The sequence below is a fragment of the Salmo salar genome, chromosome ssa28 (assembly GCF_905237065.1).
Source record: "Salmo salar chromosome ssa28, Ssal_v3.1, whole genome shotgun sequence".
Classification (NCBI taxonomy): Eukaryota; Metazoa; Chordata; class Actinopteri; order Salmoniformes; family Salmonidae; genus Salmo; species Salmo salar.
In genome coordinates, this window is record NC_059469.1 from 38,908,839 (window position 1) to 38,935,109 (window position 26,271).

Below are 26,271 nucleotides of genomic sequence, written 5' to 3' on the forward strand. Positions count from 1 at the left end.
TCACCCTTTGCCTCAATGACAGCTTTGCAAACTCTTGGCATTCTCTCAACCAGCTTCATGAGGAATGCTTTTTCAACAGTCTTGAAGGAGTTCCCACATATGCTGAGCACTTGTTGGCTGCTTTTCCTTCACTCTGCGGTCCAACTCATCCCAAACTAATCTCAATTGGGTTGAGGTCGGGTGATTGTGGAGGCCGGGTCATCTGATGCAGCACTCCATCACTCTCCTTCTTGGCCAAATAGCCCTTAAACAGCCTGGAGGTGTGTTTTGGGTCATTGTCCTGCTGAAAAACAAATGATAGTCCCACTAAGCGCAAACCAGATGGGATGGCGTATTGCTGCAGAATACTGTGGTAGCCATGCTGGTTAAGTGTGCCTTGAATTCTAAATAAATCATGGAGGGTGTCACCAGCAAAGCACCCCCAAAACATCATACCACCTCCTCCATGCTTCACGGTGGGAACCACCCATGTGGATATCATCCGTTCACCTACTCTGCGTCTCACAAAAACATGGCGGTTGGAACTAAAAATCTCAAATTTGGACTCATCAGCTCAAAGGACAGATTTCCACCGGTCTAATGTCCATTGCTCGGTTTTCTTGGCTCAAGCAAGTCTCTTCTTCTTATCGATGTCCTTTAGTAGTGGTTTCTTTGCAGCAATTCAACCATGAAGGCCTGATTCACGGAGTCTCCTCTGAACAGTTGATGTTGAGATGTCTGTTAATTGAACTCTGTGAAGCATTTATTTGGGCTGCAATCTGAGGGGCAGTTAACTCTAATGAACTTATCTTCTGCAGCAGAGGTAACTCTGGGTCTTCCTTCACTGTGGCGGTCCTCATGAGAGCCAGTTTCATCATAGCACTTGATGGTTTTTGCGACTGTCGTTTCTCGTTGCTTATTTGAGCTTTTCTTGGCATAATATGGACTTAGTATTTTACCAAATAGGGCTATCTTCTGTATACCACCCCTACCATGTCACAACACAACTGATTGGCTCAAATGCATTAAGAAGGAAAGAAATTCCACAAATTAACTTTTAACAAGGCACACCTGTTAATTAAAATACATTCCAGGTGACTACCTCATGAAGCTGGTTGAGAGGATGCTAAGAGTGTGCAAAGCTGTCATCAAGGCAAAGGGTGGCTACTTTGAAGAAACTCAAATTTAAAGTATATTTTGATTTGTTTAATAACACATTTTTTGATTCCATACATGTTATTTCATAGTTTTAATGTCTTCACTATTATTCTACAATGTAGAAAATATTAAAAATTAAGAAAAACCCTTGAATGGGTAGGTGTGTCTAAACTTTTTGACTGGTACAGTATACACTTTACAATATTACTTTGTGTGAAAAGTAACACGCTATATTACAAGTTATATTCATTTGTAGGCTTGGGCAATATATCGTTTATACCGTAAACCAAGGAATTTCAAAATACCTTTGGTATGATTTTGAACACTGTAAAATAAATATATATTCCTTGCGTGCTACACAACATATTACGACTATAACAAATCTAAGAAGTGTCAAATAAATTATATCTAGCTTAGGGCACCATCTTTGCATTTGGTTTGCCAACTTGCTAATTAAGTGGCTAGATGTCAACATCAAGCTTCTTGGTTACAGCAGAGACGTTCTAGTCTCTACAGATAACATTCCACTCCTTGTCTTCCTGGTTACAGCAGAGACGTTCTAGTCTCTACAGATAATATTCCACTCCTTGTCTTCCTGGTTACAGCAGAGACGTTCTAGTCTCTACAGATAACATTCCACTCCTTGTCTTCCTGGTTACAGCAGAGATGTTCTAGTCTCTACAGATAATATTCCACTCCTTGTCTTCCTGGTTACAGCAGAGACATTCTAGTCTCTACAGATAACATTCCACTCCTTGTCTTCCTGGTTACAGCAGAGACGTTCTAGTCTCTACAGATAACATTCCACTCCTTGTCTTCCTGGTTACAGCAGAGACGTTCTAGTCTCTACAGATAACATTCCACTCCTTGTCTTCCTGGTTACAGCAGAGACGTTCTAGTCTCTACAGATAATATTCCACTCCTTGTCTTCCTGGTTACAGCAGAGACGTTCTAGTCTCTACAGATAACATTCCACTCCTTGTCTTCCTGGTTACAGCAGAGACGTTCTAGTCTCTACAGATAACATTCCACTCCTTGTCTTCCTGGTTACAGCAGAGATGTTCTAGTCTCTACAGATAACATTCCACTCCTTGTCTTCCTGGTTACAGCAGAGACGTTCTAGTCTCTACAGATAACATTCCACTCCTTGTCTTCCTGGTTACAGCAGAGACGTTCTAGTCTCTACAGATAACATTCCACTCCTTGTCTTTGACAGAGACTGGACATTATACCATCTTCAAATATGCAAATTATATCGTTAATGAACAGGAGGAAGGAGGAGTTGATCCTGATTCGATAACTCAAGGCTATCTTCCAATCACAACGATTATCCAAATATTGGAAATATCACTTTTTCTCTCCTCAGAACACATCGGTATCTGGTTGCTAAGTGTTTTTGACTTTGTTATAATTCTAATTGAGGCTCCACATGTTGTCATGGAAAATACTAATGTTGTTTCCAACAACCAATGAGCAAGTCCGCCATAAATCCAGCTGCATAATTGAACGTTGAGATTGACGAAAAGGCAAGTCTCTTTGGCGACGACATAGAGTGGCAAGGAGTGAAATGTTAGCTTAAAAAGACTGGTACCCACACTAGAGATTATCAATCCCCTCCTGGATGAAAATCCCTGATGCCCAGAATTGTTTTGTGCATACTTTTTTTTATTTAACCTTTTTTATTTAAAAAGAGCCCCTTGTATTCACTTCCGGTAATACCGTATAAAGAAACGCTGTGAACATCTGGATTTTGCTCAACCATTTTACTTTGCGTTAAAAATAAAATCTCAGTTTCACTGTCAGAGGGAGCTTGGCGTTATTTTACTCTGTTACTCATAACAGTAATCTAGGTAGTAATTACATAACGAGTCCCCCAAACCCTGCTCCTCACGCACCCCATCAGTGAGACAACAACGATTCAGAACAAACCTCTACAGCCCCATTTCATGCAGTTTGAGGATTCTTGAGATACACAAACTGTCTCTCTCTGTCAGAGCCCCAAGCCTGTTAAAGGGAGAATTGCAGACGTGGGAGTGATCGGAGTGGCGAGGGGGAAAAAAATGAAAATGTGCTGTTTTTCGGGCAGAGCGGTTTGGAATTATATTTCTTATTGGTCTATTAAAAAAATAAAAACATTACTGCATGGTGATGTCACCACGGAAGGCCCAAACTTCATCCCATCAAAACAGGCTGACATTTCAGGCTCTCTTTTCAAACAGCTCTTACACTAAAAAGGCATTGTCAAAATGTTCACAGTTTCACAGTATTATTCCAACCTCAGTGTGGATATATATATGCAAAACACAGAAAAATCTAATTTTTGACTGATATGGGCCTTTAAGATGACAGATGCTAGCTAGAGAGAGAAGGGTATTCACAGAGAAGGGTATTCAGGGTATTCCCAGAGAAGGGTATTCAGAGTATTCACAGAGAAGGGTATTCACAGAGAAGGGTATTCAGAGAAGGGTATTCCCAGAGAAGGGTATTCAGGGTATTCACAGAGAAGGGTATTCAGGGTATTCACAGAGAAGGGTATTCAGGGTATTCACAGAGAAGGGTATTCCCAGAGAAGGGTATTCCCAGAGAAGGGTATTCAGGGTATTCACCGAGAAGGGTATTCAGAGTATTCACAGAGAAGGGTATTCAGGGTATTCACAGAGAAGGGTATTCCCAGAGAAGGGTATTCAGGGTATTCCCAGAGAAGGGTATTCACAGAGAAGGGTATTCAGGGTATTCACCGAGAAGGGTATTCAGGGTATTCACAGAGAAGGGTATTCCCAGAGAAGGGTATTCACAGAGACAACATAACACCAATGTGTAGTCAGTAATACACAGACTGTTTCTCAATCCTGGTCCTGGGGACCCAAAGGGATGTACCTTTTTATTTCTGACCCCTAGCATTAAGACAGCTGATTGGTAGGAAGAGGTGGCTAGTAGGTAGTACAGAACCACCACAGACAAACAGCTGATTGGTAGGAAGAGGTGGCTAGTAGGTAGTACAGGAGCTGTAGGTAGGGATAACCAGTCAAAGTGAGGTGTGTAGTTACTAGTTACCATACCTCTCTACCCTGTAAGCATCCTGCCTGCTGGGCGCCTCATGGGGTGCACTCATACAGGAGGACAGGAAAGGCATGCTGCTTGTCAGAGAGTTTAACAATGAAACAGATTAGCATATAGAGCTGATTAGTTAGGGTAGAAAGAGAGAACATCCAACAACGGGGTTGAAACACACACACACACACACACACACACACACACACACACACACAAAAAAAAACAAAAACGAGAGAGAGACTCAGCAGCAGAGTTAAAAACAGGAGGAAAGATGAGAAAGAAAAAGATGGAGAGAACAGGAGTCTGGCATGAAGAAGAAAGCCTGGAGGGAGAGAAGGAAAGAGAAAACCCACACACAGAGAGACAGAGAGAGACAGAGAGAGAGAGAGAGAGAGAGAGAGAGAGACAGAGAGAGAGAGACAGAGAGAGAGAGAGAGAGAGAGAGACAGAGAGAGAGAGAGAGAGAGAGAGAGAGAGAGAGAGAGAGAGAGAGAGAGAGAGAGAGAGAGAGAGAGACAGAGAGAGAGAGAGACAGAGAGAGAGACAGAGAGAGATACAGACAGAGACAGAGACAGAGAGAGAGAGAGAGAGAGACAGAGAGAGAGAGAGGCCAACCCAACCCACACCAGCCTATGTAGGAAAGGAAGGAAGAGAGTTACTCCTAGAAGATAAGAGGGGTAACGAAGCAGCAATGTGACGAGGAGAAGCAGCAGGGTGACGCGGTAACATTACATACTATTCCTGTTCGTCCAGACGGCTGTATCGCTGACTCCGTCTTCAGGGAGAAAACAAAAAAAACAGAAAAACAATATGGCGGAGGTCAGCTTGGTAGAGTCCTGGAGGAGAAACTAGTGACACCGATGCAGTTAATCAGGTCCAATCACAGTTCAGTTGTCTCTACAGTGACAGAGGGCCTCTGCTGCTGGGGTTATACATAGCTTTATTACAAACATTTACAAACAGATTAATATTACACGCCATTATCAAGTGCCTTTAACCAAAGCCACTCAAGTCACACACTTTTTATGTATGGGGTGGTCCTAGGAATTGAACCCATCGTTCCTGGTGTTTTAAACCGCCACGCTCTACCAAACTGAGCTAAAGAGCTTGACAAGAGTATAAATAAATGTAGTGAACAAAACAGGTTTTGAGTATTGTCTATATAATAAACAGTACCATAAAGACCACAAATCCATAAAATGGCTGCTTATGGTTTGGATCACACTGAATAAAAAGCGTCAAACAGATCTACAGTAGGCCTAGATGTTAGGCCAAAGGGGATTCGCTATCTGTATATGAGATTACTTATAAGTATTGCAGGCATGCAGCAGGGGTAAACAATGTGCCTGTCTATGGACCATGACCCTGGCTCTGTCCTATTCACCCAATACAGCATAGTTATCTTAGCTACTACATCTACCAATGGAGGCTCCTCAGAGGAGGAAGGGGAGGACCACCCTACTCAATGAATTCCAGAAAAATAAAAAGTTATACTTTTTTTTTTTTTAGATAAAACTATACTAAATATATTCATGTCACCAAATAATTGATTAAAACACATTGTTTTGCAATGAAGGTCTACAGTAGCCTCAACATCACTCTGTAGGGTAGCACCATGGTGTAGCCGGAGGACAGCTAGCTTCCGTCCTCCTCTGGGTACATTGACTTCAATACAAAACCTAGGAGGCTCGTGCTCTTCGTCACCTTCCCGTAGACTTACATGGTAATTATGACCACTTATGGAGGACGTCCTCCCATCCAATCAAAGCTTTTACAGTATGAACTAACGTGTTACCCATCAAAGAATGAACCTAGTACTACGGACGTGTGATTTAGAAGCTTGGTGAGTTGGTAGTGAATAGTGATTTTTAGGAAATCAAATGAGTTTCTTCAAACTACAGAAGACTGAGGTAGGTTATATATTGTCGTCTTGGTTTTAGAACGTGTAAGGTTAGTGTAATTTATTTATATTTGCCGTGCTAACTTCAGTAGCAAGTAGCTAGCTACCAGAGTGCAGTTTCCTAACGACAATGTAGTGGATTTTGTTTTTGAAGAACCTCTTTCATTGTCCACATTAGATTCAAGCTTCTGGGAGAAAAAAAGCAGTATAAAGCAAGTCCCAGGCCTACACAATGTAAACCTGCATGAAGCAAGTCCCAGGTCTACACAATGTAAACCTGCATGAAGCAAGTCCCAGGCCTACACAATGTAAACCTGCATGAAGCAAGTCCCAGGTCTACACAATGTAAACCTGCATGAAGCAAGTCCCAGGTCTACACAATGTAAACCTGCATGAAGCAAGTCCCAGGTCTACACAATGTAAACCTGCATGAAGCAAGTCCCAGGTCTACACAATGTAAACCTGCATGAAGCAAGTCCCAGGCCGACACAATGTAAACCTGCATGAAGCAAGTCCCAGGTCTACACAATGTAAACCTGCATGAAGCAAGTCCCAGGTCTACACAATGTAAACCTGCATGAAGCAAGTCCCAGGCCTACACAATGTAAACCTGCATGAAGCAAGTCCCAGGTCTACACAATGTAAACCTGCATGAAGCAAGTCCCAGGTCTACACAATGTAAACCTGCATGAAGCAAGTCCCAGGTCTACACAATGTAAACCTGCATGAAGCAAGTCCCAGGCCGACACAATGTAAACCTGCATGAAGCAAGTCCCAGGCCTACACAATGTAAACCTGCATGAAGCAAGTCCCAGCCCTGTGAGTTCTATTGTCCATCCGATGCTGTCACTGTGTCGAGGAAACCCCCATTAGTCTAGTCTAAATATAATTCATATGAAGGTTGCTGCAGTTTGACAGAATTTTCATCCTCCCGAGGGCCAGGAGTTTTTCCCGGGATTAAAAAAAACAAACATTAGAAAATCTTGTCCAATCAAGTTGTAGAAACATCTCAAAGATGATCAATGGAAACAGGATGCACCTGAGATCAAGTTCGAGTGTCATAGCAAAGGGTCTGGATACTTACGTAAATAAAGTTAGTTGTTTTTTTTAAAAAATGTATACATTTGCATACATTTTTTAAATTGTGTGTTTAGATTAATAACATTTTAATTTAATCCATTTTAGAACAAGGCTGTAACGTAACAAAATGTGGGAGAAGGGAAGGAGTCTGAATACTTTCCGAAAGCACTGTATATGTATAGAAATGGTGGGTAAAGCAGTAGTTAAATAGGATGAGCCATTACCAGAATACAGTATATAAAGGTGTGTAAAGCAGTAGTTAAATAGGATGAGCCATTACCAGAATACAGTATATAAAGGTGTGTAAAGCAGTAGTTAAACAGGATGAGCCATTACCAGAATACAGTATATAAAGGTGTGTAAAGCAGTAGTTCAACAGGATGAGCCATTACCAGAATACAGTATATAAAGGTGTGTAAAGCAGTAGTTACACAGGATGAGCCATTACCAGAATACAGTATATAAAGGTGGGTAAAGCAGTAGTTACACAGGATGAGCCATTACCAGAATACAGTATATAATGGTGTGTAAAGCAGTAGTTACATAGGATGAGCCATTACCAGAATACAGTATATAAAGGTGTGTAAAGCAGTAGTTACACAGGATGAGCCATTACCAGAATACAGTATATAATGGTGTGTAAAGCAGTAGTTACATAGGATGAGCCATTACCAGAATACAGTATATAAAGGTGTGTAAAGCAGTAGTTACACAGGATGAGCCATTACCAGAATACAGTATATAATGGTGTGTAAAGCAGTAGTTACATAGGATGAGCCATTACCAGAATACAGTATATAAAGGTGTGTAAAGCAGTAGTTACACAGGATGAGCCATTACCAGAATACAGTATATAAAGTGGGTAAAGCAGTAGTTCAACAGGATGAGCCATTACCAGAATACAGTATATAAAGGTGTGTAAAGCAGTAGTTACACAGGATGAGCCATTACCAGAATACAGTATATAAAGGTGTGTAAAGCAGTAGTTACACAGGATGAGCCATTACCAGAATACAGTATATAAAGGTGTGTAAAGCAGTAGTTACACAGGATGAGCCATTACCAGAATACAGTATATAAAGGTGTGTAAAGCAGTAGTTAAATAGGATGAGCCATTACCAGAATACAGTATATAAAGGTGTGTAAAGCAGTAGTTACATAGGATGAGCCATTACCAGAATACAGTATATAAAGGTGTGTAAAGCAGTAGTTCAACAGGATGAGCCATTACCAGAATACAGTATATAAAGGTGTGTAAAGCAGTAGTTACACAGGATGAGCCATTACCAGAATACAGTATATAAAGTGGGTAAAGCAGTAGTTCAACAGGATGAGCCATTACCAGAATACAGTATATAAAGTGGGTAAAGCAGTAGGTAAACATTATTAAAGTGGCCAGGGATTCCATGAATATGTACATAGGTCAAAGCAGTCTATAAGGTGCAGGGTAGAGTACCAGGTGGTAGCCGGCTTGTAACAGTGACTGAGGTTCAGGGCAGGGTGCTGGGCAGAGGCCGGCTAGTGGTGAATGTTTAACAGTCTGATGTCCAGGAAATAGAAGCTGTTTATCAGTCTCTCGGTCACAGCTTTGATGCACCTGTACTGTTTACTCCTAGATGGTAGCGGGGTGAACAAGCCGTCGCTCGGGTGGCTGAGGTCCTTGATGCTCTTCTTGGCTTTCCTGTGATACCGGGTGGTGTATATGTCCTGGAGGGCTGGCAGTGTATATAGCCTCCACATTGACTCTGTACCGGTACCCCCTGTATATAGCCTCCACATTGACTCTGTACCGGTACCCCCTGTATATAGCCTCCACATTGACTCTGTACCGGTTCCCCCTGTATATAGCCTCCACATTGACTCTGTACCGTAACACCCTGTATATAGCCTCCACATTGACTCTGTACCGGTACCCCCTGTATATAACCTCCACATTGACTCTGTACCGGTACCCCCTGTATATAGCCTCCACATTGACTCGGTACCGGTACCCCCTGTATATAGCCTCCACATTGACTCTGTACCGGTACCCCCTGTATATAGCCTCCACATTGACTCTGTACCGGTACCCCCTGTATATAGCCTCCACATTGACTCTGTACCGGTACCCCCTGTATATAGCCTCCACACTGACTCTGTACCGGTACCACCTGTATATAGCCTCCACATTGACTCTGTATCGGTACCCCCCTGTATATAGCCTCCACATTGACTCTGTACCGGTACCCCCTGTATATAGCCTCCACATTGACTCTGTACCGGTACCCCCTGTATATAGCCTCCACATTGACTCTGTACCGGTACCCCCTGTATATAGCCTCCACATTGACTCTGTACCGGTTCCCCCTGTATATAGCCTCCACATTGACTCTGTACCGGTACCCCCTGTATATAGCCTCCACATTGACTCTGTACCGGTACCCCCTGTATATAGCCTCGTTATTGTTATTTTATTGTGTTACTTTTTATAATTTTTCACTTTAGTATATTTAGTAAATATTTTCTTAACTCTTCTTGAACTGAACTGTTGGTTAAAGGGCTTTGTAAAGTAAAGCATTTCACTGTAAAGTCTACACTTGTATTCGGCGCACGTGACTAATAAAGTTTGATTTGATTTATGATGACCACGGCACGACCAGTGTCAACTCCCTCCTGACATGAACTGAAGTCATGTCTCCTCTCATCCCCTGGTCCAGTGAATGTCTTCTCTCATCCCCTGGTCCAGTGAATGTCTTCTCTCATCCCCTGGTCCAGTGAATGTCTTCTCTCATCCCCTGGTCCAGTGAATGTCTCCTCTCATCCCCTGGTCCAGTGAATGTCTCCTCTCATCCCCTGGTCCAGTGAATGTCTCCTCTCATCCCCTGGTCCAGTGAATGTCTCCTCTCATCCCCTGGTCCAGTGAATGTCTCCTCTCATCCCCTGGTCCAGTGAATGTCTCCTCTCATCCCCTGGTCCAGTGAATGTCTTCTCTCATCCCCTGGTCCAGTGAATGTCTCCTCTCATCCCCTGGTCCAGTGAATGTCTTCTCTCATCCCCTGGTCCAGTGAATGTCTCCTCTCATCCCCTGGTCCAGTGAATGTCTTCTCTCATCCCCATTATTACACATCAATGTGACTTCAACCCTTTAAATCCCACACTCCCTCTCCCACAGGAAGATCCCATCCCAGTGTAACAGCTTAGCTTCCCGTCCCTCTTCCTCGCCCCAACCTGGGCTTGAACCAGGGACCCTCTGGACACTTCAACCACTGACACCCCACGAAGCATCGTTACCCATCCGCGGCCCAAAATCCGCGGCCCTTGCAGAGCAAAGAGGGAACAACTACTTCAGGTTGCACCACCGCTAACTAGCTAGCCATTTCACATCGGTTACACCACCGCTAACTAGCTAGCCATTTCACATCGGTTACACCACCGCTAACTAGCTAGCCATTTCACATCGGTTACACCACCGCTAACTAGCTAGCCATTTCACATCGGTTACACCACCGCTAACTAGCTAGCCATTTCACATCGGTTACACCACCGCTAACTAGCTAGCCATTTCACATCGGTTACACCACCGCTAACTAGCTAGCCATTTCACATCGGTTACACCACCGCTAACTAGCTAGCCATTTCACATCGGTTACACCACCGCTAACTAGCTAGCCATTTCACATCGGGTTACACCACCGCTAACTAGCTAGCCATTTCACATCGGTTACACCACCGCTAACTAGCTAGCCATTTCACATCGGTTACACCACCGCTAACTAGCTAGCCATTTCACGTCGGTTACACCACCGCTAACTAGCTAGCCATTTCACATCGGTTACACCACCGCTAACTAGCTAGCCATTTCACATCGGTTACACCACCGCTAACTAGCTAGCCATTTCACATCGGTTACACCACCGCTAACTAGCTAGCCATTTCACATCGGTTACACCAGCTACAGTATCTCTGCCACTGCTGCTAAATAAAAAACACAGGAAGTAGTTGATCTGGTGGCCTGGCTGGACTAGTGGTAACGCCCCCACAACCTTGGGCACATTAATAGAATGTGGGGATGAGTCTGAATCCAGCCTAAAGCCCACGGACAGAACCACTCTCCATCCTCTCTCACCACCTGGTCAATAAAATCTGAAAATGTATACATTTTAAAAGAAGTAGTCTGTCTGGACCATCATCCTCTGGTAACACACAAAGCTGCAAAGCTAACAGAGCCTGGCCTGCGAGCACACACACACACACACACACACACACACACACACACACACACACACACACACACACACACACACACACACACACACACACACACACACACACACACAGACACACACACAGACACACACACAGACACACACACACACACACACACACACACACACACAGACACACACACACACACACACACACACACACACACACACACACACGCAGACACGCACACACACACTCACAGACACTCACAGACACTGATCTGGGAGTGGCGAGAACAGCTGCAGAAACAAACCAATAAACTTACTGACTGCGTTCTACCTGATTTACTGTGGTATTACTGTGGTAGTCTACTGTGGTAGTCTACTGTGGTAGTCTACTGTGGTAGTCTACTGTTCAGTCACCGCTACGTATTACTGTGGTATTACTGTGGTATTACTGTGGTAGTCTACTGTGGTAGTCTACTGTGGTAGTCTACTGTGGTAGTCTACTGTGGTAGTCTACTGTTCAGTCACCGCTACGTATTACTGTGGTATTGCTGTGGTATTACTGTGGTAGTCTACTGTGGTAGTCTACTGTGGTAGTCTACTGTTCAGTCACCGCTACGTATTACTGTGGTATTACTGTGGTAGTCTACTGTGGTAGTCTACTGTGGTAGTCTACTGTTGAGTCACCGCTACGTATTACTGTGGTATTACTGTGGTAGTCTACTGTGGTAGTCTACTGTGGTAGTCTACTGTGGTAGTCTACTGTGGTAGTCTACTGTTCAGTCACCGCTACGTATTACTGTGGTATTACTGTGGTATTACTGTGGTAGTCTACTGTGGTAGTCTACTGTGGTAGTCTACTGTTCAGTCACCGCTACGTATTACTGTGGTATTACTGTGGTAGTCTACTGTGGTAGTCTACTGTTCAGTCACCGCTACGTATTACTGTGGTATTACTGTGGTAGTCTACTGTGGTAGTCTACTGTGGTAGTCTACTGTGGTAGTCTACTGTTCAGTCACCGCTACTGTGGTATTACTGTGGTAGTACTGTTACTGTGGTAGTCTACTGTGGTAGTCTACTGTGGTAGTCTACTGTTCAGTCACCGCTACGTATTACTGTGGTATTACTGTGGTAGTCTACTGTGGTAGTCTACTGTTCAGTCACCGCTACGTATTACTGTGGTATTACTGTGGTAGTCTACTGTGGTATTACTGTGGTAGTCTACTGTGGTAGTCTACTGTTCAGTCACCGCTACGTATTACTGTGGTATTACTGTGGTAGTCTACTGTGGTATTACTGTGGTAGTCTACTGTGGTAGTCTACTGTTCAGTCACCGCTACGTATTACTGTGGTATTACTGTGGTAGTCTACTGTGGTAGTCTACTGTGGTAGTCTACTGTTCAGTCACCGCTACGTATTACTGTGGTATTACTGTGGTAGTCTACTGTGGTAGTCTACTGTGGTAGTCTACTGTGGTAGTCTACTGTGGTAGTCTACTGTGGTAGTCTACAGTGGTATTACTGTGTTAGTCTACTGTGGTATTACTGTGGTAGTCTACAGTCCCAGAGGCTCTACTGAACTGTGTTAGTATGTCAATCCTTCTGTCAGTGTTGATCTCCTTCTGTTACAAGAGAAGACCTTTGCTTGGTTCTCTCCCCTCCTCTCCTCCTCTCCACTCTCCTCCTCCTCCTTTCCACTCTCCTCCTCCTCCTTCTCCTCCTCTCTCCTCTCCTCCAGTCTCCACTCTCCTCCTCCTCTCCACTCTCCTCCTCCTCCTTCTCCTCCTCTCTCCTCTCCTCCAGTCTCCACTCTCCTCCTCCTCCTTTCCACTCTCCTCCTCCTCCTTCTCCTCCTCTCTCCTCTCCTCCAGTCTCTACTCTCCTCCTCTCTCCTCCCCTCCTCCTCCAGTCTCCAGTCTCCACTCTCCTCCTCTCTCCTCTCCTCTCCTCCTCCCCTCCTCCAGTCTCCACTCTCCTCCTCTCTCCTCTCCTCTCCTCCAGTCTCCACTCTCCTCCTCTCTCCTCTACTCTCCTCCCCCTCTCTCCTCCACTCCTCTCCTCCCCTCTCTCCTCCTCTCCTCCACTCTCCTCCTCTCCCCCTCTCCTCCTCTCCCCCTCTCCTCTCCTCCTCCTCCTCCTCCTCCTCCTCAGCCTAGGTGGCGCTAAGAGTACTGTATGGCGTCAAAGGTGTGGGTTAAATTCCAACAGGGATCACATACTAAACACGTCTGTTCTTTTCCCGGTGTGACTCGGCCCGGTGTGACTCGGCCCGGTGTGACTCGGCCCGGTGTGACTCGGTCGGTAAGAGTGTGGCGTTACCTGGCAACTCCTCAAAGCCAAGGTCTTGGGTTCAATTCCTGCAGGCATCACATAGTATAGATGACAGTGTAGTGATTTACCTGTCTGCATCAGTGACCAGCGCCAAGCGGCCGTAGTCCCACGCTACCTTCCTCAAGATGGAGAACACAAACAGGAGTACCTAGGAAGGTAAAACACACACACACACACACACACACACACACACACACACACACACACACACACACACACACACACACACACACACACACACACACACACACACACACACACACACACGTTAAAACAGGATAACTAGGAAGGCCACACACACACGTTAAAACAAACACAGAACTGACCAATTGTCAAAAGGTCATCCTTCGTCTTCAATAGGGAGGGAGGGGTCCCAATGTACACAGAGAGGGGGGGGGGGGGGGGGGTAGTAGCAAGCTGCCTTCCCCAGCAGGCTGCCTTTCCCCAAGCAGTGTGTGTGTGTGTGTGTGTGTGTGTGTGTGTGTGTGTGTGTGTGTGTGTGTGTGAGGGGGGGGGCATAAGAAACCTTTCTGATGTATCAGGTGAAAAATACAGTTGTATTGTACTGTATCCTCATCTCTGTTTGACCTTTGAACTCTTGCGTTTGACTCACCAGGAAGCACATGAAGTCGAGTGCAAGGACGGTGGGCACTCCTCCAAACGGCAGGCCCTGAAGCACGGTGGAGCGGATACGGGCGGTGTAACAGTAATCCCTGGAGGTCTCACCCCCGCCGGAGGTGTTGCTCTGCTGGGTAGGGCAGTTACCAAGGACCCCTCCGGGACACATGGCCCCTTGGACCCCGACCCCCCACATCGCGACACCCACCATCAGCAGTATAGACATGCTGAGGCTTCAGTTAAGATTCAGCTCCGAACTCACTGCAGCATATTTTAACGCCTGGAGGAGAGAAGACAAGGACATTAAGGTAATTCAGAGGTAGGTGCTGATATTTGTCCAATTTCACACTTGTATAGGTGTACCTTTTTTCATAATTACACGCCTCTGCTAAGGAGGCTATCAGAAATACCGGTTATACTATGGGTTGGGTGTTATCTACATTTCCATACCGTTATCTACATTTCCATTTCCATAACGTTCCCTTAACAGAATGCTAACAAAATGCTAACAAAGTACTAAGGTATTCTCATAGTAAATACTAGGTAAATGCTAAGGAGCGCATGAGAAACAGACAACCTAGCTCAAAGTTATGCAAGTAACTAAAAAAAAAAAAAAAACACAGTTTGCAGCACGCACAAAACAAATATTAGGCAGCAGGGATCTGAGAGAGGATTGTGTGCTGCTGCTGTTACCAAGAAGCTTGACCTTGTACTTCGCTAACATTTGCAAAAACCCTGCTAAAGAAAATTTAAATTTGCCACATCTTAGATAGTTAACTTAATAGTTAAGACATATATAGCTGGCAAACATTAGTGACTTTCATACTTGGCCACCTCACTAAAAGTTGCGCTGCAGGAATGACTGAGCTCAAGAAGCTCCCGTTTTACCCGTTATGCTTCTATGAAAACAAACAGACGTGACTGTTTGCTCAAACCGCTGTTTTGGTAAACTAGTACCGGTAAGCTTTATAATTAAAAATGATCTAAACGGGCAAAATGACCGCGATCTGCTTCATCAATTACCGAAACACAGCAGAAAGAGGCTAATCTCTAGCTGTTTAACCTAGCAGGATACTGTCCTAACCACTAGGCTACCTGCTAGATGCTGAAACACAACAGAGAGAGGCTAATCTCTAGCTGTTTAACCTAGCAGGATACTCTCCTAACCACTAGGCTACCTGCTAGATGCTGAAACACAGCAGAGAGAGGCTAATCTCTAGCTGTTTAACCTAGCAGGATACTCTCCTAACCACTAGGCTACCCGCTAGATGCTGAAACACAGCACAGAGGCTAATCTCTAGCTGTTTAACCTAGCAGGATACTCTCCTAACCACTAGGCTACCTGCTAGATGCTGAAACACAGCACAGAGGCTAATCTCTAGCTGTTTAACCTAGCAGGATACTGTCCTAACCACTAGGCTACCTGCTAGATGCTAAAACACAGCAGAGAGAGGCTAATCTCTAGCTGTTTAACCTGGTGATGAGGGTAGGATACTATCCTGAAACAAGGCTTTATATTCTAACAGAGATGCTGAAACACAGCAGAGAGAGGGTAATCTCTAGCTGTTTAACCTAGCAGGATACTCTCCTAACCACTAGGCTACCTGCTAGATGCTGAAACACAACAGAGAGAGGCTAATCTCTAGCTGTTTAACCTAGCAGGATACTGTCCTAACCACTAGGCTACCTGCTAGATGCTGAAACACAACAGAGAGAGGCTAATCTCTAGCTGTTTAACCTAGCAGGATACTCTCCTAACCACTAGGCTACCTGCTAGATGCTGAAACACAGCAGAAAGAGGCTAATCTCTAGCTGTTTAACCTAGCAGGATACTCTCCTAACCACTAGGCTACCTGCTAGATGCTGAAACACAACAGAGAGAGGCTAATCTCTGTTTAACCTAGCAGGATACTGTCCTAACCACTAGGCTACCTGCTAGATGCTGAAACACAGCAGAGAGAGGCTAATCTCTAGCTGTTTAACCTAGCAGGATACTCTCCTAACCACTAGGCTACCTGCTAGATGCTAAAACACAACAGAGAGAGGCTAATCTCTAGCTGTTTAACCTAGCAGGATACTCTCCTAACCACTAGGCTACCTGCTAGATGCTAAAACACAGCAGAGAGAGGCTAATCTCTAGCTGTTTAACCTAGCAGGATACTCTCCTAACCACTAGGCTACCTGCTAGATGCTAAAACACAGCAGAGAGAGGCTAATCTCTAGCTGTTTAACCTAGCAGGATACTCTCCTAACCACTAGGCTACCTGCTAGATGCTGAAACACAACAGAGAGAGGCTAATCTCTAGCTGTTTAACCTAGTGATGAGGGTAGGATACTATCCTGAAACAAGGCTTTATATTCTAACAGAGATGCTGAAACACAGCAGAGAGAGGCTAATCTCTAGCTGTTTAACCTAGCAGGATACTCTCCTAACCACTAGGCTACCTGCTAGATGCTGAAACACAGCAGAGAGAGGCTAATCTCTAGCTGTTTAACCTAGCAGGATACTCTCCTAACCACTAGGCTACCTGCTAGATGCTGAAACACAGCAGAGAGAGGCTAATCTCTAGCCGTTTAACCTAGCAGGATACTCTCCTAACCACTAGGCTACCTGCTACCTATTGCACAAGTTGACTGCAGGTACAGTGCATTCGGAATGTATTCAGACCTCTTCACTTTTTCCACAATTACGTTACAGCCTTATTCTAAAATGGATTAAATAAAAAATAAATCCTCTATCTACACACAATACCCCATAATGATGAAGCAAAAATAGGTTTAGAAATGTTTCTAAATGTATTTAGAAAATAAAAAATACCTTAAAGTATTCTGACCCTTTGCTATGAGACTTGAAATTGATCTCAGGTGCATCCTGTTTCCATTGATCATCCTTGATGTTTCTACAACTTGATTGGAGTCCACCTGTGGTAAATTCAATTGATTGGACATGATTTTGGAAGACACACCCCTGTCTATATAAGGTCCCACAGTTAACAGTGTATGTCAGAACAAAAACCAAGCCATGAGGTCAAAGGAATTGTCTGTAGAGCTCCGAGACAGGATTGTGTCGAGTCACAGATGTGGGGGAAGGGTACCAAAAAATGTCTGCAGCATTGAAGGTCCGAGAACACAGTTGCCTCAATCATTCTTAAATGGAAGTGGTTTGGAACCGAGCTAGGCGCCCGGCCAAACTGAGCATTCGGGAGAGAAGGGCCTTAGTCAGGGAGGTGACCAAGAACCCGATGGTCACTGACAGAGCTCCTCTGTTGAGATGGGAGAACCTTCCAGAAGGACAACCATCTCTGCAGCACTCCACCAATTAGGTCTTTATGGTAGAGTTGGCAGACAGAAGCCACTCCTTAGTAAAAGGCACATGACAGCCCGCTTGAAGTTTGCCAAAAGGCACTTAAAGGACTCTCAGACCATGAGAAACAAGATTATCTGGTCTGATGAAACCAATATTGAACTCTTTGGCCTGAATGCCAAGCGTCACGTCTGGCTTGGTCTGAAGGTTGAACTTCCAACAGGACAACGACCAAGACAACACAGGAGAGAGCTGAAAATAGCTGTGCAGCGACGCTCCCCGTCCAACCTGACAGAGCTTGAGAGGATCTGCAGATAAGAATGGGTGAAACTCCACAAATGTGCCAAGCTTATTGCATCATACCCAAGACGACTCGAGGCTGTAATCGCTGCCAAAGGTGTTTCAACAAAGTACTGAGTAAAGGGTCTGAATACTTCTGTAAATGTATAAAAACCTGTTTTTGCTTTGTCATTATGGGGTAATGTTTAGGTCAATAAGGAAACAAAACAATGTAATCAATTTTAGAAAAAAGTGAAGGGGTCTGAATACTTTCCGAATGCACTATTTATTTAAAAAGTACTAATATTTAAAACCCCAAAAACATCACTTACCAGAATGCTAACAAAATGCTAACAAGTCCTACGGTATCCTCATAGAGAACGCTAACTAAATGCTAACAAGTCCTACGGTATCCTCATAGAGAACGCTAACTAAATGCTAACAAGTCCTACGGTATCCTCATAGAGAATGCTAACAAAATGCTAACAAGTCCTACGGTATCCTCATAGAGAACGCTAACTAAATGCTAACAAGTCCTACGGTATCCTCATGGAGAACGCTAACTAAATGCTAACAAGTCCTACGGTATCCTCATAGAGAACGCTAACTAAATGCTAACGAGCGCATTGAACATTTTGTACAGTTTTTAACCTAAATTATACAGGTAAGTCCAAAATGCTACTCCCAGTTTGCTGCACGCACAACATGAATATTAGACAGCAACGCTCTTGATTCAGGACGGGATTCTCTGCTGTTACCAAACGAATGCTTGATTTTGGAAGAAGCTAACCACTTAGCTAGATAGCTAACTAACGTAACAGTTATAAGATATCTAGTGGCAAACATTTAGTTGTGAATTCCCTGCTGTAATTAGATCACCTGGCGCCTGCTGCACCACAGTGACTCACAAGGCTCTGATCTCTCATCGTTGTGTGCTTGTACACAAAAACACCACGTGATTGGGTGCTACCAGTAAGCTTCATAATGTCAAATTATATGACAGATGAAATGAATTACACAATGTTCTTTATTTCCTAACGTATTGCACAAGTTGACTGCAGGTATTTACTTAAAAAGTAGCTACAAATATTCAAATGTATTTAAAAGAAAACTTCAAAGAAATAGTTTCAACAGTATTGAAACACCATCCTGTGGATTTTTCCAAATACCCCGGTATAGGGTATACTGCCCAAGCCTAGGTTCTTCCCATCTAAACATGAAACCAAATACCCCGGTATAGGGTATACTGCCCAAACCTAGGTTCTTCCCATCTAAACATGAAACCAAATACCCCGGTATAGGGTATACTGCCCAAACCTAGGTTCTTCCCATCTAAACATGAAACCAAATGACTTAGAGGCATAACCATCAACATCAATAACCATCAACATCAACAACCATCATCAACATTCACCATCAACAACAACAACAACCATCAACAACAACAATCACCATCAACAACAACAACAACCATCATCAACATTCACCATCATCAACATTCACCATCATCAACATTCACCATCAACAACAATAACAACCACATTCACCATCATCAACAATAACAACCATCAACAACCATCAACAACAACATTCACCATCATCAACAATAACAACCATCAACAACCATCAACAACAATAACAACAACAACCATCAACAACGATAACAACCATCAACAACGATAACAACCATCAACAACGATAACAACCATCAACAACAATAACAACCATCATCATCAACAACCATCATCAACAACAATAACAACTATCAACAACAACAATAACAACCATCATCAACAACAATAACAACCATCAACAACAACAATAACAACTATCAACAACAACCCCCCATCTACAGTACTGTAGTACCTTAGCCAACACAAACACCAGGTCTGGTATGGTTCAATCTGAACTACTTCATTCATCCTATTTATTTTATAAAGCCTTTTTGCATGAGCAGTTTTTATTTATTTCACCTTTATTTAACCAGGTAGGCTAGTTGAGAACAAGTCCTTTATTTAACCAGGTAGGCTAGTTGAGAACAAGTCCTTTATTTAACCAGGTAGGCTAGTTGAGAACAAGTCCTTTATTTAACCAGGTAGGCCAGTTGAGAACAAGTCCTTTATTTAACCAGGTAGGCCAGTTGAGAACAAGTCCTTTATTTAACCAGGTAGGCTAGTTGAGAACAAGTCCTTTATTTTACCAGGTAGGCTAGTTGAGAACAAGTTCTCATTTACAACTGCGACCTGGCCAAGATAAAGCAACGCAGTGCGACACAAACAACACAAAGTTACACAGGGAATAAACAAAAATACAGTCAATAATACAGTAGAAAAAGTCTATATATAGTGTGCGCAAATGAGGTAAGGGAGGTAGGAAATAAATAGGCCATAGTGGCAAAATAATTACAATTTAGCAATTAAACACTGGAATGGTAGATGTGCAGAAGATTAATGTGCAAGTAGAGGTACTGGGCTGCAAAGGAGCAAGATAAATAAATAAATAAATAAATAAATATAGTATGGGGATGAGGTAGTTGGATGGGCTGTTTACAGATGAGCTATGTACAGGTGCAGTGATCTGTGAGCTGCTCTGACAGCTGGTGCTTAAAGCTAGTGAGGGAGGTAAGAGTCTCCAGCTTCAGAGAGTTTTGTAGTTTGTTCCAGTCATTGGCAGCAGAGAACTGTAAGGAAAGGCGGCCAAAGGAGGAATTGGCTTTGGGGGTGACCAGTGAAATATACCTGCTGGAGCGCGTGCTACGAGTGGGTGTTGCTATGGTGACCAGTGAGCTGAGATAAGGCGGGGCTTTACCTAGAAAAGACTTATAGATGACCTGGAGCCAAATCAAATCAAATGTTATTTGTCACATGATTAGCAGATGTTAATGCGAGTGTAGCGAAATGCTTGTGATTCTAGTTCCGACCGTGCAGTAATATCTAACAATTAATCTAACCTAACAATTTCACAACAACTACCTTATACACACACAAGTGTAAAGGAATGAATAAGAATATGTACATATAAATATATGGATGAGTGATGGCCATGCGGCATAGGCAAGATGCAGTAGATGGTATTGAGTACAGTATATACATATGAGATGAGCAATGTAGGGTATGTAAACATTATATAAAGTGGCATTGCTTAAAGTGGCTAGTGATACATTTACTACATCAATTTTCCATTATTAAAGTGGCTAGAGATGAGTCAGTATGTTGGCAGCAGCCACTCAATGTTAGTGATGGCAAAGCCAATGGGTTTGGCGACGAGTATGAAGCGAGGGCCAGCCAATGAGAGCGTACAGGTCGCAGTGGTGGGTAGTATATGGGGCTTTGGTAACAAAACGGATAGCACTGTGATAGACTGCATCCAATTTTGCTGAGTAGAGTTGGAGGCTATTTTATAGATGACATCTCCGAAGTCGAGGATCGGTAGGATGGTCAGTTTTACGAGGGTATGTTTGGCAGCATGAGTGAAGGATGCTTTGTTGCGAAATAGGAAGCCGATTCTAGATTTAATTTTGGATTGGAGATATTTTATGTGAGTCTGGACGGAGAGTTTACAGTCTAACCAGACACCCAGGTATTTGTAGTTGTCCACGTATTCTAAGTCAGAAATGTAAAGTTCACAGGAGCAAATTTGGTGTTAAATCCAAGCAATTGGCTAAGAGTCTATATATTTTCTATATTAAGGCATGTATACATTATTCAACATTTGATTTCTGGTCATACAGATTGAAAAGCAGGTCTTAAAAAACATGTATCGGAAACAGCCTGAAAACATGTATCAGAAACAGCCTGAAAACATGTATCAGAAACAGCCTGAAAACATGTATCAGAAACAGCCTGAAAACATGTATCAGAAACAGCCAAGTCAGTCCTGAGTACCAGGCCATTAGGACCTGATGGAGGGACAATAGAGCTCTGAGTACCAGGCCATTAGGACCTGATGGAGGGACAATAGAGCCTTGAGTACCAGGCCATTAGGACCTGATGGAGGGACAATAGAGCCCTGAGTACCAGGCCATTAGGACCTGATGGAGGGACAATATAGTCCTGAGTACCAGGCCATTAGGACCTGATGTAGGGACAATAGAGCTCTGAGTACCAGGCCATTAGGACCTGATGGAGGGACAATAGAGCTCTGAGTACCAGGCCATTAGGACCTGATGGAGGGACAATAGAGCCCTGAGTACCAGGCCATTAGGACCTGATGGAGGGACAATATAGTCCTGAGTACCAGGCCATTAGGACCTGATGGAGGGACAATATAGTCCTGAGTACCAGGCCATTAGGACCTGATGGAGGGACAATAGAGCTCTGAGTACCAGGCCACTAGGACCTGATGGAGGGACAATAGAGCTCTGAGTACCAGGCCATTAGGACCTGATGGAGGGACAATATAGTCCTGAGTACCAGGCCATTAGGACCTGATGGAGGGACAATATAGTCCTGAGTACCAGGCCATTAGGACCTGATGGAGGGACAATATAGTCCTGAGTACCAGGCCATTAGGACCTGATGGAGGGACAATATAGTCCTGAGTACCAGGCCATTAGGGCCTGATGGAGGGACAATATAGTCCTGAGTACCAGGCCATTAGGACCTGATGGAGGGACAGTAGAGCTCTGAGGCGGTAATATGGTCATCACAACAACCCTACATGTGGCCATTAAGGCCAGATATTGTTTTCAACTACTTTAAAAAAAAACATTTTTAGTCATTTAGCAGACGCTCTTATCCAGAGCGACTTACAGTAGTGAATGCATACATTTCATTTCATGCATTTTTTGTTTTTTGAACTAGCCCCCCATGGGACTCGAACCCACAACCCTGGCGTTGCAAACACCATGCTCTACCAACTGAGCCACATGGGACCATTACTCTAACTAGTCTTAACAGAGGACACAACTGTTGTAACATAATGAATACCAAATTATAAAAACACAACTAACCTAATCTGGTACAGAACACGATGGTACAGAAAATGTTATTGTGTCCCTTGTGTATTAAAGTCAGATGTTATTAATATATTAATAGGATGGTTATCATGTCTACGTCAAGCTTCTCATCTGAACAGTCAGATCTCAAAACAAAAGCCTTTTGTATTGACTTTTTTGGGGGGGGGGGAGAAGAGTCAAAAGAGAGAGAAGAGAGGCTTTCTCTAAAGAATGAAAGTTGAGCTCTCTTGCTGTGCATCAGACTACAGTGGCAGTAGCTGAACAAGCTGTCTGCAGAGTGTCTGAGGGATAGTTTATACATGGTAAATGGGTCTAAGGCAAATGGTTTAAGAGCACAGAGAGAACCGAGAGACAAGACACCTGTCTCAACGCAGAGAGGGAGACGACATCGGAGTCCCAAATGGCACCCTAGTCTCCATAGGGCTCTGGTCAAAATTAGTGCACTACGTTACCCATAGGCCTCTGCTCAAAACTAGTGCACTACGTTACCCATAGGGCTCTGGTCAATACTGGTGTACTATATAAAGAATAGGGTGCCATTTGGGACGCAGATGTTGTCTCCCTCTCTGGGTTCAGACTGGTGTCTTGTCTCCCTCTCTGGGTTCAGACTGGTGTCTTGTCTCCCTCTCTGGGTTCAGACTGGTGTCTTGTCTCCCTCTCTGGGTTCAGACTGGTGTCTTGTCTCCCTCTCTGGGTTCAGACTGGTGTCTTGTCTCCCTCTCTGGGTTCAGACTGGTGTCTTGTCTCCCCTCTCTGGGTTCAGACTGGTGTCTTGTCTCCCTCTCTGGGTTCAGACTGGTGTCTTGTCTCCCTCTCTGGGTTCAGACTGGTGTCTTGTCTCCCTCTCTGGGTTCAGACTGGTGTCTTGTCTCCCTCTCTGGGTTCAGACTGGTGTCTTGTCTCCCTCTCTGGGTTCAGACTGGTGTCTTGTCTCCCTCTCTGGGTTCAGACTGGTGTCTTGTCTCCCTCTCTGGGTTCAGACTGGTGTCTTGTCTCCCTCTCTGGGTTCAGACTGGTGTCTTGTCTCCCTCTCTGGGTTCAGACTGGTGTCTTGTCTCCCTCTCTGGGTTCAGACTGGTGTCTTGTCTCCCTCTCTGGGTTCAGACTGGTGTCTTGTCTCCCTCTCTGGGTTCAGACTGGTGTCTTGTCTCCCTCTCTGGGTTCAGACTGGTGTCTTGTCTCCCTCTCTGGGTTCAGACTGGTGTCTTGTCTCCCTCTCTGGGTTCAGACTGGTGTCTTGTCTCCCTCTCTGGGTTCAGACTGGTGTCTTGTCTCCCTCTCTGGGTTCAGACTGGTGTCTTGTCTCCCTCTCTGGGTTCAGACTGGTGTCTTGTCTCCCTCTCTGGGTTCAGACTGGTGTCTTGTCTCCCTCTCTGGGTTCAGACTGGTGTCTTGTCTCCCTCTCTGGGTTCAGACTGGTGTCTTGTCTCCCTCTCTGGGTTCAGACTGGTGTCTTGTCTCCTCTCTGGGTTCAGACTGGTGTCTTGTCTCCCTCTCTGGGTTCAGACTGGTGTCTTGTCTCCCTCTCTGGGTTCAGACTGGTGTCTTGTCTCCCTCTCTGGGTTCAGACTGGTGTCTTGTCTCCCTCTCTGGGTTCAGACTGGTGTCTTGTCTCCCTCTCTGGGTTCAGACTGGTGTCTTGTCTCCCTCTCTGGGTTCAGACTGGTGTCTTGTCTCCCTCTCTGGGTTCAGACTGGTGTCTTGTCTCCCTCTCTGGGTTCAGACTGGTGTCTTGTCTCCCTCTCTGGGTTCAGACTGGTGTCTTGTCTCCCTCTCTGGGTTCAGACTGGTGTCTTGTCTCCCTCTCTGGGTTCAGACTGGTGTCTTGTCTCCCTCTCTGGGTTCAGACTGGTGTCTTGTCTCCCTCTCTGGGTTCAGACTGGTGTCTTGTCTCCCTCTCTGGGTTCAGACTGGTGTCTTGTCTCCTCTCTGGGTTCAGACTGGTGTCTTGTCTCCCTCTCTGGGTTCAGACTGGTGTCTTGTCTCCCTCTCTGGGTTCAGACTGGTGTCTTGTCTCCCTCTCTGGGTTCAGACTGGTGTCTTGTCTCCCTCTCTGGGTTCAGACTGGTGTCTTGTCTCCCTCTCTGGGTTCAGACTGGTGTCTTGTCTCCCTCTCTGGGTTCAGACTGGTGTCTTGTCTCCCTCTCTGGGTTCAGACTGGTGTCTTGTCTCCCTCTCTGGGTTCAGACTGGTGTCTTGTCTCCCTCTCTGGGTTCAGACTGGTGTCTTGTCTCCCTCTCTGGGTTCAGACTGGTGTCTTGTCTCCCTCTCTGGGTTCAGACTGGTGTCTTGTCTCCTCTCTGGGTTCAGACTGGTGTCTTGTCTCCCTCTCTGGGTTCAGACTGGTGTCTTGTCTCCCTCTCTGGGTTCAGACTGGTGTCTTGTCTCCCTCTCTGGGTTCAGACTGGTGTCTTGTCTCCTCTCTGGGTTCAGACTGGTGTCTTGTCTCCCTCTCTGGGTTCAGACTGGTGTCTTGTCTCCCTCTCTGGGTTCAGACTGGTGTCTTGTCTCCCTCTCTGGGTTCAGACTGGTGTCTTGTCTCCCTCTCTGGGTTCAGACTGGTGTCTTGTCTCCCTCTCTGGGTTCAGACTGGTGTCTTGTCTCCTCTCTGGGTTGAGACTGTGGTATCTATACCCTCTATTAATCTATTGTTCTCTAGCGGCCTCCCTCTGTCCTCTGTCCATTCCTTGACCTTTCAACTATCTCAACTCTCGGCCACTCTCTCCGTTTTCTCTGTCAGCGTGATGTCACAGCATTCCAGGAGGAGTATTAATGGGTTAGTGTTGGGACAGATGAGCAGAACAGCGCTGGTAATGTGTGTGTGGGGGGGTAATGTGTGTGGGTAATGTGTGTGGGTAGTGTGTGTGTGTGTGTGTGTGTGTGTGTGTGTGTGTGTGTGTGTGTGTGTGTGTGTGTGTGTGTGTGTGTGTGTGGCGTAATGTTGGTGTTAGTAGGTCGAAGGGCAAAGAGGCAGAGGAAAAGAACAGTTTTTTGCAGTACACACATCAGATTGCTTGTTAGCCTCTTAGCCTAGTCTGCCAAACGCCTCTTGGCCCACTAACCTAGTCTGCCAAACGCCTCTTGGCCCATTAGCCTAGTCTGCCAAACGCCTCTTGGCCCATTAGCCTAGTCTGCCAAACGCCTCTTGGCCCATTAACCTAGTCTGAGAATAGCATCTTCGCCCATTAACCTAGTCTGAGAATAGCCGCTAAGCCTCGTCTGAGAATAGCAGTACACACATCAGATTGCTTGTTAGCCTCTTAGCCTAGTCTGCCAAACGCCTCTTGGCCCACTAACCTAGTCTGCCAAACGCCTCTTGGCCCATTAACCTAGTCTGCCAAACGCCTCTTGGCCCATTAGCCTAGTCTGCCAAACGCCTCTTGGCCCATTAACCTAGTCTGAGAATAGCCGCTAAGCCTCG

At 44.8% G+C, this 26,271-nt stretch overlaps 1 protein-coding gene across 2 annotated transcripts in view; it reads right to left on the reverse strand.

The window, feature by feature from the left end:
* Positions 1 to 26,271, reverse strand: part of LOC106589956 (CSC1-like protein 2) — a 123,961-nt gene that overhangs the window by 78,523 nt on the left and 19,167 nt on the right. Inside the window, exons 2-4 of one of the 2 annotated variants that reach the window (XM_045710178.1) lie at positions 14,306 to 14,590; positions 13,761 to 13,840; positions 4,928 to 4,966 (exon numbers count right to left, since the gene is read on the reverse strand). In XM_045710178.1, coding sequence (XP_045566134.1) covers positions 4,928 to 4,966; positions 13,761 to 13,840; positions 14,306 to 14,536 — 350 coding nt within the window. In that variant the 5' untranslated portion in view covers positions 14,537 to 14,590. The remainder of the gene's footprint in view (positions 1 to 4,927; positions 4,967 to 13,760; positions 13,841 to 14,305; positions 14,591 to 26,271) is intronic. The other variant, XM_045710179.1, reaches the window with a different exon arrangement.